The 21,387-nt window shown below is 46.1% G+C and overlaps 1 protein-coding gene across 1 annotated transcript in view; it reads right to left on the bottom strand.

The window, feature by feature from the left end:
* Positions 1 to 8,251: 8,251 nt before the first annotated feature.
* CERK (ceramide kinase) overlaps positions 8,252 to 21,387 on the bottom strand; it is a 54,544-nt gene continuing 41,408 nt past the window's right edge. Inside the window, exons 11-13 of the mRNA XM_081211686.1 lie at positions 20,377 to 20,585; positions 15,079 to 15,287; positions 8,252 to 13,337 (exon numbers count right to left, since the gene is read on the bottom strand). Coding sequence (XP_081067812.1) covers positions 13,253 to 13,337; positions 15,079 to 15,287; positions 20,377 to 20,585 — 503 coding nt within the window. The 3' untranslated portion in view covers positions 8,252 to 13,252. The remainder of the gene's footprint in view (positions 13,338 to 15,078; positions 15,288 to 20,376; positions 20,586 to 21,387) is intronic.

The raw sequence follows: 21,387 nt of genomic DNA, 5'->3' as shown, positions 1-21,387 counted from the left end.
GTGGTGGGATCTGTTTTTATAGGTTGGTAGGTAGGGTCTTGGAGTAGATTTGATAGTTTTGCTTGGTAGTCCGATGTGTTCATCACAACAGTGGCATTACCTTTGTCTGCTGGGAGAATGATTATGTTGTTGTCTTTCTTCAGGTTGGTGAGTGCTTTCTGTTCTTCTTTGTGTAAATTGCTTCTGGGTGGTTTGCTGGAGCAGAGGATGTTGGTGACTTCAAGTCTGATTTTATTGGCTTCATCTGGGTCGATTTTGGTTAGGCTAGCTTCGACTCCGCATATGATGTTTTCCGTGGGGATGCGTCTCGGGGCGACTGCAAAGTTGAAACCTTTGGAGAGTACTTTGGTTTCAGTTGGGGTGAGGATCCTGTCTGATATGTTATGTACTGTTTGTTTCATGGGTTGTTGTGGAGGGTGGCTGGGCTTCTGGCGTTTCTCTAGTTTGTGGAGTTTGTTGGTGTGTCTGTCTGTCTTATGTGAGGTCTCAGTTTCAGCTCTCCAGACGGCTAGTTGTTTGCATTTGTCCCAGAGTGCAGGGTGGATTTTGTTACAGAGTTTGAGGTGAAGAGTGAGCAGATCTTTGTTGGTTTGGTTTAGTAGGTATCTTTTCTTATGTATTTCGTTTCTGATTAGGGATAGTTCAGTTCGTTTCAGGATCCTTTCGGTAGCTGGGGTTTTAGAGTGGAATTTAAGTTGGAAGCATGTGGGAATTAAGTTGTTGTCCCGGCAGTTGCGTAGGAACAAGAGATCACATAAGATGGTGGCTCTTCGGATTTCTAGTTTCTCGTAGGTTCTTGTCAGCTGGAAGGTTTCCTCCAGCTCGCCCCTATACACGAAGCCAAGCCAGAGCACAACTCAGTGCAGTACAGCCATCTTCTCAGAAAAATCTCTTCACAAGCTCAAAAGGTCAAGACACGAAAGCTATAGCAACTAATCCACACTTAATGACCCACCTAAGTGGTACTCAGAATATCACTCAAGATATCACTCAAGATATCCCCCAAGTAATTAAGGAACAAAAGAAGAAAAGGCACAATAACCTGGGAACTTCTTCTCTGCACCACACCCCCTCAACAGTATTTATAGGAACTCAAACACTGAGATCCTGCTCTGTTCCAGTAACAAGAAGCCGAAAGCACCAGCCTGAAGATGACGAGTGAGACCTCGTCGAAACGTCGCCTAGACACCCCAACTCTTACACGGGAAGACACCCTAAGACACCAAAACCTACATATATATATATATATATATATATATATATATATATATATATATATATCGATGACTTCCCTTCTTCTCTTTCCATGGTTCATTTTACATATCATAAACCCCTGCATATTTTACAAAAACTATACCATTCAGTATTCCATTATTATATCCACCAGAACTTATTTACATTGTTGAATTTATCTTAATGCTGCCAGGGTACAAGAAGGCAGGTTGGAGGTGGCAGTTAAAAGATGCCATTACATGAAACAAAGAGTGATACAGAACAGTCACTTGGGTTGGCATAACAGTGATTCAGAGAAAGAGAAAAGTGTTGCATCTTATCTGAAATTTCACACAGATGCTGTGAGTTCTCGAAAAGGGAGCTTGATGAAATGAAATCTTTTAAAAAGGAACTTGCAGCAGAGGGAGCCATAGGACAAAACCAGCCTCTGTAGATTCTACAACACATTTATCTCTATTAATTTCTGCGTGAGCTATTGAACTGCCTAGCCAAAAGCGATGTTAAACATCAGCAACTGGGTGAATATTGGGATTTACTGGGAAATCTTACCATGTGCTTTAGGGCTGATGAGTATAAATGACATTTCTTTTATTTTTAATACAGCGGTGCCTCGCAAGACGAAAAGAATCCGTTCTGCGAGTCTCTCCGTCTTGCGGTTTTTTCATCTTGCGAAGCAAGCCCTTTAGCGGATTAGCGGGTTAGCGCTATTAGCGGCTTAGCGGATCAGCTGATAAGCGGTTTAGCAGCTTAGCGGATCAGCTGTTAAGCGGCTTAGCGGATCAGCTGATAAGCGGTTTAGCGGATCAGCTGTTAAGCGGTTTAGCGGCTTAGGATCAGCTGATAAGCCGCTTAGCGGCTTGGGAAAAGGGGGGGGGAGGAAAAACCCCCGCAGGAACTCGCAAGACATTTTCGTCTTGCGAAGCAAGCCCATAGGAAATTCGTTTTGCGAAGCACCTCCAAAACGGAAAACCCTTTGTCTAGCGGGTTTTCCGTCTTGTGAGGCATTCGTCTTGCGGGGCACCACTGTACTGATCAGTCTTGTGATTTACCAAGGCAATATCCAGAATTCTGAAGGGAAATGTTCAGTTTTCTAATTGGCCGTCTAATATTATACATCATAAAAGCAGTTGTAAGTTGGGGGGGACCTCCCCTAAACCCTAGAAATTAATACATTTTAGGGTTTTGATTATTTGGGATGTGAAGGGAGAAATGCAAGCTGCAGAGAAATTCCTGAGCTAGCCTAGGCAAAATGAACTGGCCAAGCTAAGACCATTAAGAAACAAGAGGACCATTGGCAATGCAAGAAAGCTGTCCTGCCCTATGCGGCCTAGGACCCATGTACCTAGAGGCCCGCCTCTCCTGGTATGCCCCGCGGAGGACCTTAAGGTCCACAAATGACAACACTTTGGAGGTCCCAAGTCGCAAGGTGGTTAGATTGGTCTCAACTGGGGCCAGGGCCTTTTCAGTACTGGCCCTGATTTGGTGGAATGCTCTGTCACAAGAGACTAGGGCCCTGTGGGACTTGACATCTTTCCGCAGGGCCTGCAAGACAGAGCTGTTCCACCTGGCCTTTGGTTTGGACTCAGTCTGGCCCTTATGTTTCCCTCCCCTTATGGCTTTGATCTATGGGCTACTTTCAAAATGAGGCTGCATTTTAAATTGCATTTTAACCTATTTTTTAAATTGGTTATCCCCCCCATTATGTTTTTACTGTAATTTTATTGGTGTCAGCCGCCCTGAGCCCAGCTTTGGCCAAGCAGGGTGGGGTATAAATAATTGTTGTTGTTGTTGTTGTTGTTGTTGTTGTTAAAGCTACGACAGTCTCTGCCACTTCTTCAGTTCTCCAAAGGAGCACAGGCCCTGGGTGAGTGTCTGGAACGCCCTGGAATCTTGCTAACACTTGGCAGAGAGTGCAGGTGGTGACCAACCTTTGTAACAAAGCACACTGTTCCTGTTAAAGGACCGCAGGGGTTGCCAATGTGGTTCCTCTGGGCACCAGTGCACCTGCCAGTGCCTCCCATGGCTGGCTAGATCCAGCTGCTGGCTGTGGTCTAGCACTCTTGCCCCCCAAAAAGGAAGGGGAGCAAGGCAAGCATCAGCAGTGGGCCATGACACCTGTCCAGGATGTCAGATGTTGGCACCAGCCCTGTGTAGGTTTATACTGGAGTAAACACATGGAGGAAAAGGGACGTGGGTGGCGCTGTGGGTTAAACCACAGAGCCTAGGACTTGCCAATCAGAAGGTCAGCGGTTCGAATCCCCGCTACAGGGTGAGCTCCCGTTGCTCGGTCCCTGCTCCTGCCAACCTAGCAGTTCGAAAGCACACCAGTGCGAGCAGATAAATAGGTACCGCTCCAGCGGGAAGGTAAACTGCGTTTCCGTGCGCTACTCTCGTTCGCCAGAAGCGGCTTAGTCATGCTGGCCACATGACCTGGAAGCTGTACACCGGCTCCCTCAGCCAATAAAGCGAGATGAGCGCCGCAACCCCAGAGTCGTCCGCGACTGGACCTAATGGTCAGGGGTCCCTTTACCTTTTAAACACATGGAGGATAAGACTAAACATGGAAATGAAACTGAACTTTTCTAGAGCAGAGATGGGGGACTAGTGGTTTTCCAGATGCTGTTGGTGTCCGTTTGCATTTCTTAGTGCAGAAAGTATTGATCTGATGTGTAGCGATCTCTCCTACTCTACTTAACTCAAGAGGGTTCTGGAAGCTTCTCGGTGTGAAAGAAACAAGCAGAAGGTTCCTGGTGTTTGGGTTATTCCTTCAGAGAAGCTGAGTATAGCTGGCTTAAGCTGGTTCTCTTATCTCTTTCTGTCAAGCCCATGTTGACTATAAAAGTAGGGCCAGAAGGAGCCTGGGTTTCACTTTCACTTTCTATCTTTCTCCCTTCTGATGTGGTGTTCTGTAATAGTATGCTACAGTGTTAAGGTTTAGACTTATTCTAAGTTATTGTAAGTTTAAGTTAAGTCGGCTGCAACTGGATTTCTTATGGCCAGTGCCAATCCTGAATGTAGTGGATTTGTGACCATTATGCTTATTTGCCTTTGGTAGCAGTAAAGTTCTGCTGGATGAAATACAATTGCCTCTGGTCTACATTTTGGGAATCCTGCAACGTGTTTTAAGTTTTTACTCTGCTAACTATACGTTGGAGTTCTGCTCTGGATCATATTGAGTAGAATTTCAATGAGAGTTGGACCAACTCCCATCAGTCCCCCTAAGCCAGTGATGGCCAAACTTGGCCCTCCAGCTGTTTTGGGACTACAATTCCCATCATCCCTGACCATTGGTTAGCTAGGGATGGTGGGAGTTGTAGTCCAAAAACAGCTGGAGGGCCAAGTTTGGCCATCACTGCCCTAAGCCAACATTGCCAATCGTCAGGGATCATGGGCGTTGGAGGCCTATGGCTTCTCCATCTGTGCGCTAGAGGAAGAAAAGTACTGAATACCAATTGGTGGGCAGCAGGAGAGGGCCCTGGGTCTTCATGCCTTGATTCTGAACTTCTGGCTGGAAACAGGATGTGAAGAGCCTTTGGTCTAAACCAGCAGGACTCTATTGAGTAATTAAGAAATGGAAAGATTTAAAGTAAACGCGGTACAGACACTCCTAAACAGTTGGCCTAGCTGTTCTGGTTGATGTTTGCCTGACACTGATCATATCTGCTCCAGTTATCTCCCCCTTGGACTACTGCAACGTGCTCTACATGGGGCTACCTTTAAAGGTGACCCGGAAACTACAACTAATCCAGAATGCGGCAGCTAGACTGGTGACTGGGAGTGGCTGCTGAGACCACATAAGGCCGGTCTTGAAAGACCTACATTGGCTCCCAGTACGTTTCCGAGCACAATTCAAAGTGTTGGTGCTGACCTTGAAAGCCCTAAACGGCCTCTGTCCTGTATACCTGAAGGAGCATCTCCACCCTCATTGTTCAGACCAGACACTGAGGTCCAGCTCCGAGGGCCTTCTGGCGGTTCCCTCACTGCAAGAAGTGAGGTTACAGGGAACCAGGCAGAGGGCCTTCTCGGTAGTGGCGCCCGCACTGTGGAACGCCCTCCCATCAGATGTCAAAGAAATAAACAACTAACTGACGTTTAGAAGACATCTGAAGGCACCCTGTTTAGGGAAGCTTTTACAGTATTTTAATATTTTTTTGAAAGCCGCCCAGAGTGGCTGGGGAAGCCCAGCCAGATGGGCGGGGTATAAATAAAAAATTATTATTCTTATTATTATCATTATTATCATTATTATTATTATTTCACGCAGCCTTTTATTCCAATGAAAACAGGGACTTTGTGCGAGCCTCTCGCTGGAGGCTGGTTCTTTTCAAAAACAACGTGACGGTGATATAATATGGCAGAGCAATTCATTTTCATCTGCTCTTCCTCCCCACTTTTACCTCTCTGACTTGTGATATATATTTATGCTGGCACAGCAACGGGGACCCTTGATCTGGACTGGTTTTCTGGACACAGCTGTGGAACCCTCAGGCTGCGGCTGCATCCGACGGAATAAGCTCTTTTCTGCGCGAGGTGCACCACACAACAAATGTGCTAATCTTTAAGGTGGCACGGGGCTCGGTTGTTAAGGCAGGGCCAAGAGAATGCCCGGGTCAGCAAATACAAAACAGAACCTTGCCCTGCATTTGCCTTGCCCGTTTTCCCTGCAGCACGGACATTTCTGAGGTCAAGATGCAAAGGGGTGAGTCTGGGCGTACAGATCAATAGGTAGACTTCACAACTTGTGCCTCGGTCCAGTATATCTGAAGGAGCGTCTCCGTCTCCATCTCCATCGTTCTGCCCGGACACTGAGGTCCAGCGCCGAGGGCCTTCTGGCAGTTCCCTCGCTGCGAGAAGCCAAGTTACAGGGAACCAGGCAGAGGGCCTTCTCGGTAGTGGCACCCGCCCTGTAGAATGCCCTCCCACCAGATGTCAAAGAGAACAACAACTACCAGACTTTTAGAAGACATCTGAAGGCAGCCCTGTTTAGGGAAGCTTTTAATGTTTGATGTATTATAGTATTTTAATATTTTTTTGGGAAGCCGCCCAGAGTGGCTGGGGAAGCCCAGCCAGATGGGCAGGGTATAAATAATAAAATTATTATTATTATTATTATTATTATTATTATTATTATTATTATTATTATTGTGAAACTAATTCTGTGCAGTTACAAGTGTTGTGTGTCGACAACTCTGCACCTATAATTGATGAATCCATCCCTTCTGACCCAGGCATAGTGCAGCAGAAAGGAATTGCAACTTGATGTAATATCTAAAAAGTGGCAAAACACATAGGGCTGTACACAATGACGAAATAGTATGCTTTCTGTCATTGACTGGACCTCTGGGATTTCTTATCTACGCTCCATAATTTATTTATTTTTTTAAAGGTGAGGGCCTCAGCTCACACAGTGTAAATTTGAGGGTTTCCCCCCACATCCATCCATACAGGCGCTATAAATTATATATTGCTACGTTTAATGAATCAAAAACGTATGTTCCTCTAAAACGGTTAAGTGCTGACTTGCTAACCTCAAAGTACTGCAGGTTTTGTACACCCTGTAGAAATTATAATTTACTTTGCTAGCTGAGGCTGAGGCTTTCAACGCCTTCAAATCATTCCACACTGCAGACTCCAAAATTATGGGTGTTTATGCATTTTTCTTCTGATTTGAATCCTTTCAGCTCCTAGGCAATACTTAAAACCTTTACTTTCGTTACTGAGTAGACATAAACAGGGAAAACTAGCAAATGGGCTGAGGGTCGTATACTTCACATGATATTTAACTAAAGATTGTTTATTTACAGTACTCTAGCCCAGTGTGGAAAGAGGAGTCACATGCTATCTGCCAAAGCTACATTTGACCATATACATGCCTGTCTGTCTGTCTGTCTGTCTGTCTGTCTGTCTATCTATCTATCTATCTATCTATCTATCTATCTATCATCTATCATCTATCTATCTATCTATCTACAGTGGTACCTCAGGTTAAGTTCGTTCCGGAGGTCCGTACATAACCTGAAACTGTTCTTAACCTGAAGCACCACTTTAGCTAATGGGGCCTCCTGCTGCTGCCGCACCGCCAGAACACGATTCCTGTTCTCATCCTGAAGCAAAGTTCTTAACCTGAAGCACTATTTCTGGGTTAGCGGAGTCTGTAACCTGAAGCGTGTGTAACCTGAAGCGTATGTAACCTGAGGTACCACTGTATCTATCTGAAGTAGGGCAGAATGCAACAGTCACAGTACACCATTCCAGTGGACAAGAGTTTTGGACACATTTGTTGGGAATGTAAATATAAAAATATACTTTGGGACAATATCTAAATCAATAAAATAAATGAGGAATCCACACTTCCAAATTAAAATTAGATCCTCTGGGTCCCCCCCCCCCTCTTTCGGACTGGGCAAAATAATAATCCCAAAGATACTGAGAAATGATTTGGTGGCAACTCATATATTAATTGCTATACACTGGGAAAAGGAAATTCCCATCCATGAAGGAATAGGTCTTAGCTGTTTGACACAGGGTGTATATACATAATATCATGTATGATAAAAGGTTATGGGAATGTGCACTAAATGCTCAAAGAGCTGTTTAAGTTCATAAAATACTGAATAACAAATCTCAACATAATAATGCCAGAGCAATATGAGAAATAATTTTCTATGAATCAATATATCAGATAAACGCTAGAAACTCTTAAACCTAATTTTCTATATCACTCTGTTTTTTTGCGTTAACTTATGGAAATACATAAATTATTTGTGATACAATCTCCTTTTCTTTCCTGCTTCTTTTGATCAAGTATGTCTCCACTGTCATTTGGCTTTCGTGTTCATTTTTGGAATGGTAGTAAGTATTTGTTTTATAATGTTTGGTTCCCTCCCCCCTTTTTTTCTTAAGGTCTGGAATATAACAGCAGCAACAACATCACTGAGCTGGGAGAGAATTCTGGGAAAAGGCTGTCCATCACCTTAACAGAGAAACTTGAACACCAAACAGAAAAACAACCACAACGTCTGCCACGTAGCTGTTTATTTTGAGAAGAGTTTCTTTCCATCACTCAAGAACAAAACGTTGCTTTTCAATCCTGAAACCAGCAAGATTGATATAAAGAAAAAACAAAACCCCACAAGCCAACATGGAGTCGTCGTCCCCCATCAACAATGATCATGTTGCAACATTCTAGTTTTTTAACTCCATCTTAAACAGTCAGATACAACCCAGTCTTTGCTCATGTATTAGGCAGCGACCCTCAAAATATTCAGTGGGGCTTATTCCCAAGGAAACATGCATAGGATCACCAGCTACAGGTACAAAGCTCTCTTCCTAACATGGAATGCACCCCATTAAAAGAGGACTGTGCTTTTGTTAACATATGAAGCTACTCAGATATACAGCAGTTTGAAGCAACAGGCTTGATTCTCAAAATGTTGAATCTTTAGCCTAACTTGCAGGGACTGAGATGGGTTTTCTAATTCTCAGCAGTCACTTGCGCAACACTGCGTTTATTCGACACCAGCACTGAGGATCCTCTAGCCTAGGGGTCAGCAAACATTTTCAGCAGGGGGCCGGTCCACTGTCCCTCAGACCTTGTGGGGGGCCGGACTATATTCTGAAGGGGGGAGGGAATGAAGAATTCCTATGTCCCACAAATAACCCAGAGATGCATTTTAAATAAAAGGACACATTCTACTCATGTAAAAACACGCTGATTCCCGGGCCGTCCGCGGGCCGGATTGAGAAGGCGATTGGGCCGGATCCAGCCCCCGGGCCTTAGTTTGCCTACCCATGCTCTAGCCTGTGGAGCATTTCAGACCTGATACCGTTTGACCTGCAAGACCGCTTTGGCCCAAGGTACGTCCAGCTAACCCTCCCCTTTATTTACGTAATAAATGGCATCAGGTGTGGTGCAGGATTGAGTCATCTGATGCCACCAATGACACCTGGCAGGGGCTCCAAACGTGACCCACGGGAGGTGGCAACCCTGCTCTACATTACCTGTTCTTTGGAACAGTGATGATTTCTCACAATGGTTTCCCCTGAACTCCCAGTCGTTTGATGGGTCAACACATCTGCTTGTTAACCAGAAGGTTGGTGGGATGAGGCCACCCAGGAATGACTGTGGGCAGGATCCGTGCATGGCAGGGGCTGGGGCTGGGTGAGCCTTGGGTCCCTTCCAACTCTACAATTCTAAGGCTGACGTGTTGCGTTCAGCTGGGTAGGTTCACAAGTCGTGCAGACCCACCTTAGCACAAGAGCCTGCAGACACGTCCCCCTTCCCCACGGGACACTGGAGACCTCCTGCTAACCTACCAGCGATCTGAAATGGTTGATATTTCTAAAGTATCTGTAGGCTAGGATACCGAAGCGCTTTGACAATAATACAGAACCAGTCCAAAAGCCAAACAATTAAAAACAAACCCAGCAAATTTGGTTCAGTATAGGTCTAAGCAGTTTTTTTAAAAAAATCAAGCCACATCAAAGAATGATTACTTCACTTGATTCTTCTGATTGTGCAAACTGGCTTCAACCAAGGAGTCTGGATAGCTCAGTTGGTTAGAGTGTGGTGCTGGCAATGCCAAGGTTGCAGGTTGGATCCCCATATGAGGCAGCTGCGTATTTCTGCACTGCAGGCAACAGACTAGATGAACCTTTCCAACTCTAGAATTTGATGATTCTAAGGAGTCGTTGGCCATGATCCTAAGTTGTTCCTCCGATCTTGTAAGGGGAGGAGGGGGGGATATTTCTGCCAACTCTCCCTTCCACCTGCAGTCCACTACACCAAATCCTCTACCAGTCCCAAGGGTGACCCAGCCTCCAGGGACTGCAGAGAAAAGGGAAACCATGTCCTGTGTGCACGAACTCTGTTGCATTCATGGAAAGAAAATGAAGACCCAAGCAATTTTGTTTTCATTTAAAGCACGTTTTACAAGCGGACAATCTGCTGGTGTCTTGTGTCAGTTAATTCCACTTTGTCTCTTTTCGGCATCTCCCAGGCCTTGCGGAACAGCTGTCTGGCCTTACAACCCTTTCAGACAATCCTTTATTCCCTCCCAGAGATGTACAGAAGGGCATCACAGTATGTTTTTGTACGCAAAGGTGTTCTACGCAACACCCTATTGCTTTGAAGCCAGGCCTGTGTGTTTGAATTGCATTGATAAGTTGCAGGCGTGGCTCCGCTCACGAAACAAAGGGGTTTCAGTTATAATTTGGGGAGGGGAAAAACTGGAGTGAGTGACGGCCTGAGAACTTTGATACAAGGGAGCCTTTAAATCAACACGCCAGCTACAAAGCCATCGTAATTCAGCTGGTTGTTTCGAACACACGCACAGCGTTTGGTTTCAAGCAGCTCCTAAGGTGGAAATTATCGTATTTTTTGCTCTATAGGGTGCACTTTTGCCCTCCAAAAATGAAGGGGAAATGTGTGCGTGTCCTATGGAGCAAATGCAGGCTCCTTGGCTTCAGCGATAGCAACAGGAAGCCTCCGAAGCGCAGAGGGAGCGCTCCCTCCGCGCTCTCCAGGCTTCGCGTTGCTTTCGCTGAAAGCGCCAACTGAAGCTTCAGGCAGCTGAAACTTCAGGCAGTTCACCCCGCGCTCTGAAGGCTTGCGGATAGCAGCCTGCAGCCTGAGGAGTGCAGCGCCAACTCCTGCTGCGCTCCCCGGGCTTCAGGCAGTTATCCGCAACCCTTCGGAGCGCACCCCCAGCCCCACAAGCTCTAGGAGAGGAAGCAAGGCTGTACACAACCTTGCCGCCGCTCCCGGACCTGTTCTGGGGGCTGGGGTCAGGGGAAGCTCAGGCTTCCCCCACCCCAGCCCCGCGGCTAAAAACGAAGCCAAGACAGCGAGCGGGATCCCACTAGCTGTCTTGGCTTCTTTGCTCTTTGGGGCTGGGGGAAAAAAATAATTTCCCCCCTTTATTTCCCCCCTAAAAGCTAGTTACGCCCTATGGTCCGGTGTGCCCTATGGAGCGAAAAATACGGTATTTGCACAAGGGCACCAGTGGTGCAAAACGACATCCCGGCCAACTTTGCACTTAACAACGGAGGGAATAGTCCCAGCTGGCAGCCCAGTGGGACTTTATGGAGCATCAGGGGCACTGCCATATCTGCAGCCCTGATGGGGCTGGGTTGGAGGCAGGCAGATTGCTATGCCAGCCTGGAGCTGGTCCGTAAGGGCTCGGCTGTGCCCCTGGGAAGACCTGCTGATGCTGTTAACGGGGGTCCTGCTGTAGGCAGAAGGGGGCGCTCACTAAACTGGCAGCAGCCGGTGAGAGCCGATGGTGGCTGGCTAAGCCAACCCGCTCCATTGCCTGGCAGCCATAAGCAACAAGGAACTCCATGCAAGTGAGTTAGCTTGCTGCAGGAGGAACAGTTCCTCCTCTACTGGTCCACTTGATTTCTGTACATGGGAAGGAAAATTGCTTCATAAATAAAGGTAAAGGTAAAGGGACCCCTGACCATTAGGTCCAGTCATGGTCGACTCTGGGGTTGCGGTGCTCATCTCACTTTATTGGCCGAGGGAGCCGGTGTACAGCTTCCGGGTTATGTGGCCAGCATGACTAAGCTGCTTCTGGTGAACCAGAGCAGCGCACAGAAATGCTGTTTACCTTCCCGCTGGAGTGGTACCTATTTATCTACTTGCACTTTGACGTGCTTTCGAACTGCTAGGTTGGCAGGAGCAGGGACTGAGCAACGGGAGCTCAGCCCGTGGCGGGGATTCAAACTGCCGACCTTCTGATCAGCAAGCCCTAGGCTCTGTGGTTTAGACCACAGCGCCACCTGCGTCCCTACATACATAGCTAGCTTGAAAATGCAGGGGTCTGGCAGAGGGGAGGATGCATCACTCCATCTGTCTTCCACTTCCTAGAAGGATCCTTTCCCACTTTAACACTAGCCTGCTATGTGGCTGGCATCCTGTATTTTCATGCTGGCTACAAAATAAACGACTATGCCTTTCTGGCCAGTATGGAGATGCATGATAGCAGCCTCTTAGCAGTCTGATATTTTTGGAGTGGTGGTGGTGGTGGTACCAGGGGGCAGCAAGCTAATAAGGCTGAATTACTGCCTAGCTGTTATTGGAGCATAGTCACAGGAGGAAGAAAGCATGAAAATGCAAGCCATTTGCTCCCTCCAGGCCCACACAGAGGGGGCCCCAGCCAGATACACTTGCCCCAGGCCTCGGAGATCTAAGCTGGCCAAGGGGCTCTGCTAGGGACCGGCTGCTTTTTTGTTTGGGTTGAGTAACTTTATTCTAGCAGGACTCCTGCCCTGGGGCCTCTGACAAGCTAGGCTCGCCCTGCTTTGTATCAAATATTCAAGTCTATGTACGCATAGCGGCTTAAAATGCAGTGAGGTCATTCGTCCCTGCTGTCACATTTGCAAATGTACAGACCAGAGAGGGGTTTGGGGCGCTCATTTCCTGGTTTGAGTCCTAGTCGAGGAAGCTGCCGGCATGTGCACAACAGCTATCGGAAGTGGACGCACCTCAGCTTAACCTTGGCTTGTGTTTTCAAATCGGGGGAAGCTGGTTTGAGGTCCCTGGTGCCAACTCTGTGGGGCCAAGGTTTATTCACCCCCCAAAAAATATCTGTGGGGTCGAGCACGGAGCCGAGAGTGGCATGCCTTCAGTGGCCGGCTCCAGAGCAGCTGCCAGTCACTGAAGCTGCACCCTGTTGGGCTCCGCACTCAACCTCCTCCTGCCGGTGCGATGTCACATGCATGCATGATGTCACAAGCACACTGGGCCCCCTCAATTTTGGGCGCAAGTTGGCGCCTCTGCTTGAGGTGATGTGCCTCGCTTTCTTCACAAAACAGTAGCCTGACGTGCATTAAGTCTAAAATCTTCGAAGGCATTCGCAGAGAATGCATATTACCAAAATGGATTCTTTTACCACAAAAACGTCTTCGGCTTTAAAACGTTTATTGACGGGCCTGAGACGCTTGTTCGTCCAGGCGGTGGCCTTCCGTTGCTTGCTCTTCGTTTTGTTTTATGGAGAACGGGCTTCGGTTAACTTGCTCAGCAGAGCTGCCTCTGAATTGCTTCAAGTGTGGAGTTCCTCTCTATTCCTCTTGCAAACAGTTTCATGAGTTGGCAGTGGACCCTGCAAAAGGGAAGAAAAGTGCGGAATAAATGCAGATGTATTCATTGTGAACTAGGCCCGTCATCAGGAGGAGCAAACCCCTTTGCTCTTCCAGGAGAACTGGTTGTTCACAATGGCACCCCAGAGAAAGCCAGAGAAAGTCATGGTTGCCTTGTCAGATTGGTGGTGAAGAGCTTGTGTTCCCTAGATGAGAGGCAGGGAATAAATGACCAGGGCTGTTGTGGATTTTTTTCAGAGATATTTAATTATGTTACTTAAAATGTGGCATTATTATGGTTGCTATTATTAGTACCGTTGTACTCGAACGCCTTGTGACTTGAACATTTTGGCTCCCAAACTCCACAAAACTGGAAGTGAGCGTTCCAGTTTGCAAACATTTTTTGGAAGTCTAATGTCCGACATGGCTTCCGATTGAATGCAGGAAGGTGCTGCAGCCAATAGGAAACTGTGCCTTGGTTTTCAAATGTTTTCAGAAGTCAAACGGACTTCCGGAAACGATTCTGTCTGAGAACCAAGGTACGACTCGAGTATTGTTCAGTTTGGAATGTGGAATATTGCATTACATTTCTTCCACTGATTCCCTTTTGGTTGGGAATTACAAACTGCTTACAGATTTCTGCAGAACTATGAAAGAAAAGAAAACATTTTGGCCACAGTCCAGCCAAATTTGGGGTCAGTTCCCACAAACATACATCAGGACTCATTAACTGAACATCCACTCAACTAGTCTTTATATTCCTCAAGACATAGGGCCAAACTACGTGTGATGCTAAACATGCAGCGAGGGGTTGCATGTACCATTTTGAAACTGTAAAAGCAGCTGCTGGGTCCTCTGAATTAGGATAAAGACTGTGAGAAGTGGGCTTTAACTTCCTCCTCCCTCACTGAGGTGCCAATGAACTGTAACTCTGCCTTCCTACTGCAATGCGCTCTACGTGGGGCTACCTTTGAAGGTGACACAGAAACTACAACTAATCCAGAATGCAGCAGCTAGACTGGTGACTGGGGGCAGCCGCTGAGACCATATAACACCGGTCTTGAAAGACCTACATTGACTCCCAGTACGTTTCCGAGCACAATTCAAAGTGTTGGTGTTGGCCTTTAAAGCCCTAAATGGCCTCGGTTCAGTATACCTGAAGGAGCGTCTCCACCCCCATCGTTCTGCCCAGACACTGAGGTCCAGTGCTGAGGGCCATTGCGAGAAGCAAGGCTACAGCGAACCAAGCAGAGGGCCTTCTCGGTAGTGGCGCCCACCCTGTGGAACGCCCTCCCATCAGATGTCAAAACAATAAACAACTACCTGACATTCAGACGACATCTTAAGGCAGCCCTGTTCAGGGAAGTTTTTAATGTGTGACATTTTAGTGTATTTTTGGTCTCTGTAGAAGCCGCCCTGAGTGGCTGGGGAAACCCAGCCAGATGGGCGGGGTACAAATAATAAATTATTATTATTATTATTATTATTATTATTATTATTATTATTATTATTATTATTATTATTATTCTCCTCCCCAACACAGGAAGGTGCTATTCAGCACAGAGGCAGGTCTGAAAATTCAAGCATGTTATGACCTTTCATTTTCAAGACTTCCCGTGTACGGCTTTGTGTGTGCGCCAAATAACAGATTTTTATCTGCTGTGGAGACCATTTTTTTGCAGTTGCCATCAATTAAGGAACAAGTGAAACTGTTGCATCTTTAAAAGCACAGATCCATTTTCCCCCGGAAAGGAAGATACTCACATGACTTCAATTGTTGAACAATCCAGCGTCTCTCCGTCGCAGTTCCAGGTGCTGCTAGGAGGATGGCAACAGCAAGCAGGGTGGTCTCTGCAGAAATGGCCAAAGCGATTCTTCTGCATTTTCTTGGCATCGCAGTCACCGTCCTCTAAATGTTTCGATGTAAACTGAAACTTCTTGATCCGATAAACCTCCACAAAGCTGAAGTCAAACTGCAGAGAAGGGAGAAGAGGCAATCTGTTGCATTTGTTGATTCAAAACTCAGCAAACCGCTTCTGTTAGTTCAAAGCAAGCCAGAGTTTTTGTATTCCAATTCAGTTACTTAATTCAGCAATTTCTTTCCCTCTTTGTTTTTATCTTAATCCTGTAACTTAATATATTATAACTTTGGATTCTCACCTGTTAATAATCCATTTTTACATACACCTTTATAACATTGCTGCTTAAACCACTTAACTTCATTCTGACATCATTCTAACATTCATTAATTTTGCAATATTTCTGTAAATAATCTTTAAATTTCTTCCAATCTTCTTCCACCGACTCTTCTCCCTGGTCTCGGATTCTGCCAGTCATTTCCGCCAATTCCATGTAGTCCATCAGAGTTCAGTATAAAGAAAGATGCAGGTCACGGATTTCAAATGGCTTCGGCACATCTAAATTGTGACAATTCTGCTCACCCCTATCGTGCAACCCGGACACTGAGGTCCAGCTCTGAGGGCCTTCTGGCAGTTCCCTCACTGCAAGAAGTGAGGTTACAGGGAACCAGGCAGAGGGCCTTCTCGGTAGTGGCACCTGCACTGTGGAACGCCCTCCCATCAGGTGTCAAGGTAATAAACAACTATCTGACATTTAGAAGACATCTGAAGGCAGCCCTGTTTAGGGAAGTTTTGAATGACTGATCTTTTAATCTATTTTTAATCTTTTGTTGGAAGCCACCCAGAGTGGCTGGGGAAACCCAGCCAGATGGGTGGGGAGAAATAAATTATTATTATTATTATTATTATTATTATTATTATTATTATTATTATCCTTCAGTGTTCACCTGGGCCACGTTGAACCAGCTGGATGTCAACAATGGCGGGGGGCTAGCCATTTACAAACAAACTTGGATCTGGGTCCTCCTTTAAAAATCCCATAAGGCAGGTCAGAATTATTCCCATTTTACAGGTGGAAAACTGAGTGTGAAATACTGAGACATGCCCACACTATCCAGGAAAGAGAGTGACCCTCTGCAAAGTAAATGGAATGCACATTACAAAATGTAGGGCTGTTTCCTCAAGACTTTTGGAACGGTCACTTCCTAGAATGGCGTTTGAGTGGCTCCTATGACAAGCTCAGGAAGAGGCACTGTCAACTTTTATTCCTTGATATTCAATAGATGCACCTTCACCCATTCTTACCTATAATGTAGGAAATGAATCAAATCTATTCATAACAAAATATTCATATACCACCATTTATTTTAAAAGAATATCAGGATTGTATGTAAAAACCATACAATTAGAAAGAAAACCATATGGAAAAGTTAACATCGGAAATCAGCAAACTGTGGTGGAAAGATGTGTTCTTAATTGTGACTGATGGAATAGAAACATTTTCAGCGTGGTGAGATGCTAGGCAGGTTGAGATAACATTTTTTCAAAGCTTGCTCCTGATCTGCTATCCTCACTGCCAAGCCAAATATGACCTACCTACTCTGAGAAGGATTTGAGGGGATCTTTAGGGAAGCTTTGAATGTTTGATGTATTACAGTATTTTAATATTTTGTTGGAAGCCGCCCAGAGTGGCTGGGGAAGCCCCCAGATGGGCGGGGTATAAATAATAAATTATTATTATATTATTATTATTCCTCCCATCTGGCATTCCCTTCTCCAAGTTTCTAACCCAGCTTTGGACCTGGCGGTGGGGCAGGAACATATCACCTCCTTTCCTGCAGTCCTGGAGCTGCCTTTAGAAAGTTAAAAAGGGATGTTGCTGCCACCCACTTCGTGGTGAAAGTTGCGGTTGCGCCGCTGGTGGGGATGTTGTGCCCCCACTTCCACACTGCCCATCTCCGAAATGCAGTCTGCTGCTTTCCGCGCTAGGAATGAATGGCAGCTGCTCACTTATGGAGAACCAATCCATGAGAACTGTGTATTCGGGGACGCCACTGGATCAGGTACCAGGGGAAAAACAATGCTGTCCAGGGTTGTGAAGACTGCAGAGAGAATAATTGGGTGCACTCTTCCCACCTTGGATCAAATCTATGCTTCCAGGTGTCATAAGAAAGCTGCAGAGATAGTGCAGGATAGTGCGCACCCCGGAAATGATCTCTTTCAGCTTCTGCCTTCTGGAAGAAGGTACAGGGTTATAAAGACTAAGACTAGCCGCCTGAGAAACAGTTTCTACCCAAATGCAATTCTGGTTTTAAACACAGTATAAGGAGTCTCTATGGGAGTATATTGTATTTTAAAATGGGGTCTCAGAGTTTTTAGGGGGTTTTGAATGTCTTATGTAGATCTTTTCATTATTCTGTATGGGACAATGACAATAAAGATATCGTATCGTATCGTAACTCGATCGCTAGCCTTGGTGATCTCTGCCACTGAGGATCAGGTCTGTGTCTATCTGTGGAGACTGCGCGAAAGGAACTTTGCAGGGCTTAGTTTATTGTTTCATACAAATATTGTTCCATAGATTGTAAATGCTGTAAGGTAAAAGGTAAAGGACCCCTGGACAGTTAGGTCCAGTTAAAGGGATTATGGGGTTGTGTCGTTCATCTCGCTTTCAGGCCGAGGGAGCCGGCGTTCGTCCACAGAGAGTTTTCTGCGTGATGTGGCCAGCATGACTAAACATCCTCTGGTGCAACGGGACACCGTGACGGAAACCAGAGCGCACGGAAACACCATTTACCTTCCCACCACCTATTTATCTGCTCGCACTGGTGTGCTTTCGAACTGATAGGTTGGCAGGAGCTGGGACAGAGCAACGGGAGCTCACTCCGTCACGGGGATTCGAACTGCCGACCTTCTGATTGGCAAGCCCAAGAGGCTCAGTGGTTTAGACCACAGTGCCACCCATGTCCCTATAAATGCTGTATTGGTTTGTGAATCATATATGACTTTTGCTGCAATTGGGATGATCAGCTTATATTTTTTAGTTGCTGCTTTGTTAATAGTGTTTTATATATTGTTTTTCTGGTGAATTGTTGATTGCTCTATGTGATTTATACAGCGTTTGTGATGTTTGGGAAGATAAACAGCGTTTCCATGTGCTCTGGCTTCCATCACGGTGTCCCATTGCACCAGAGCAGTTTAGTCATGCTGGTCACATGACCCAGAAAATCTGGCTGCAGACAAACGCCGGAACCCTTGGCCTGAAAGTGAGATGAGCACCACAGCCCCGTAGTCAAATTCAGTGGACTTAACAGTCCAGGAATCCTTTACCTTTACCTGTGATTTTCTAAATAAAAAAATTCCTTCCAGTAGCACCTTAAAGACCAACTAAGTTAGTTCTTGGTATGAGCTTTCGTGTGCATGCACACTTCTTCAGATACACTGAAACAGAAGTTGCCAGATCCTTCTATATAGTGAGAAGGTGGGGAGGGGTATTACTCAGAAGGGTGGTGGGAATGGGAGATTGGCAGATAGCTGAGATGAGCCTGTTGACGTCTCTTAACGACTGCAATAGGTCTTACAGGAAAAGGCAAGGGGTGAGAAGGTGAAACATGGCTTAGTCATGTATAATGAGATAAGAATTCAATGTCTCTGTTCAGACCAGGTCTCTCTCATGTTTCACCTTCTCACCCCTTGCCTTTTCCTGTAAGACCTATTGCAGTCGTTAAGAGTCGTCAACAGGCTCATCTCAGCTATCTGCCAATCTCCCATTCCCACCACCCTTCTGAGTAACACCCCTCCCCACCTTCTCACTATATAGAAGGATCTGGCAACTTCTGTTTCAGTGTATCTGAAGAAGTGTGCATGCACATGAAAGCTCATACCAAGAACTAACTTAGTTGGTCTTTAAGGTGCTACTGGAAGGAATTTTTTTATTTTGGCTATGGCAGACCAACACGGCTACCTATCTGTAACTGTGATTTTCTGTTATTGTTATCTGTTGTCTGTAAACCGCTTTGGGATTCACTTGAACGAAAAGCAGTGTAAAAATATAATATATCAAATAAAAATCAAATCAATAGACCCACCCCTTCAATTGTACAGCTCTGGGTGGGGGTGGGGGCGTGGAGTTCTGTTTATTGGAGCCTAGTGGAGCGCTGGGAGCTGAAATAATTATTTATAGAGTGCCATAAATGGTTGTGGCACTTTGCACTTTGCAGATTTACGCTAAGTAAAACAAGAAAAGGCTCCTGCCCCAAGGAGTATATATCATACATAAAGTACAGAGCAATGGAGAAAAAAATAACTGCCTTGTTTGTAAGTAGCTGTCTTCCTTCGATGTTATTAACCAGTTTTGAATTTGGCCTTTTAAAAAGAGGAAACATAATAGTAATTTTTTGGGGGGGTGGTGGATTCTGAAACTCATTTGTCGGCTGTAGGGGGCTGGAACCCAAGGTAGTTCAATATGCATCAGTGCAAGGAGAAAAGAACTGTCAGAGCTGGGAGGCTGCAGCAAACATGTACTATCCAGACAGGGATCTGAGCCAAGATAGGCGAGCCAAGCAGGTGGGCAGTCAAGCTGGTCAGCAAACTCAAGCGCCTGATCCTGAGAAATGAGCAGCTCGGGCCAGATGCTGGACTTCTGACTCCCATCAAGACTCCAGCTAGCATGGCCAAGAATCCGACAACATACAAAGGACCACAACGTCCTCACCACTGCTGTGCAAAGCCAGGTAGGACCTGTGACCCCTTTGGCCGCTTGCTTCTTGCTGGGAAAGATAGATTTCATACAGCAGTGGAAATCTGGCCAGCTCTCTCCTCTGGCCAGCTTCTGCAATAGCGCGGACAGTATCGATAAAGCGCTTGGCTCCCCCAGTCACTACTTTTGAGATTCCTAACGCATTACAAGAACTTCCACCTGCCAAACTTTCCCCCTTGCCAGAGACCAATTAGCAGCGCAGAAATCCAATTCAGGCGAGCAGCTGGCAACTCCACTTTTGCCGGAAAGGGTTTTAACGCCATAGCCAATCCAAATCCTTGGTGTTTCTCCTCCCTCTCCCCCACCCCCCCAAAAGACAACAACTGGTAGGCTGCTATTGGAGCTTCTTTCAAATTATGCCCAATTTACATTTGTGGAGCACAGATCGGCATTAAACATCACCCCATGTTTCAGCCCTTTCAATCCGCCACAGCAGATACATACCTGGTCATCCCGGTTCGTGTGCCTGATGAGATACCTTAGGAAATTGAATCGGGAGCATTTGCGAACCAGAATGAGGTCTGCAGAGCCGTCTGCCAAGTGAGCAGCTGGGGCAAGGCCTTTCGGGCTCCGTGGGCAGGCGCAACTGATATTTGCGGTGTTGATGGCCAGAAACTTTCCTCTGATGACCTTCCATTCTCCTTTGTCATCCCCTTAAAAACACAAACATTTAGCACAGAGACAGTGGGATGGGAGCCACAAACATGACGATTTGGCCACGATTTGGATTTCTAAAGGTGTCTTACGGCATTGCCGGTTCTCTTACGTGTGCAATAATAAACCATGGCACAAATTTATGACACGTTCTTTCGTTAGCAAGCTATCCAAGTTAAAAACACTGCACATTTTCAAATACCGGTTGTCCACAAGGCCAACTGGCTGTGCATATTTGTCCTTTGGAATAGGGCTGCAAACTAACTGGCAAGTGAGGTCAGACAGGAGACAGTGTGTTGACTTGTATCTTCGACAAGGTTTGGATGTGCAGGAATCAGAATGCTTTTTATAGCACGTTTATAGCTGTTGGCACCTGATTCGCTCTTGTTACCTAGAGACTGAATTGCTCTAGAAGAAAGGTTACGGGGCCAGAGGCAAGAGAAGGCAGAGCAATAAGTGTTTCTGCATTGTAAAAAAAAAAGGTTTTATGATGCTAGAGCAACAGGGGTTATGAGTAACCTCTTCTAGTATGTCTGTGTCTGTACTTTAAAACTCCCATCTCTTGCGGGGGCGCAATTAGTGCCAGCACCATCCGTTAAGAGTTTGGGTGTAATCTTCGACACCTCCCTTTCCATGGAGGCGCAGATTGCAGCTATAACAAAGGCGGCATTTTTCCATCTCCGCCAAGCTAAGCAGTTGGCTCCTTACCTCTCTCGCCCTGACCTAGCCACTGTGATCCACGCGACGGTCACCTCCAGACTGGATTATTGTAACTCGCTCTACGTGGGGCTGCCCTTGAGA

Source organism: Podarcis bocagei, assembly GCF_964188305.1.
Source record: "Podarcis bocagei genome assembly, chromosome: 10".
In the NCBI taxonomy this organism is placed as follows: domain Eukaryota; kingdom Metazoa; phylum Chordata; class Lepidosauria; order Squamata; family Lacertidae; genus Podarcis; species Podarcis bocagei.
Note: the sequence above shows the minus strand (reverse complement) of the source record. Positions and strands in the feature narration are given on the sequence as shown.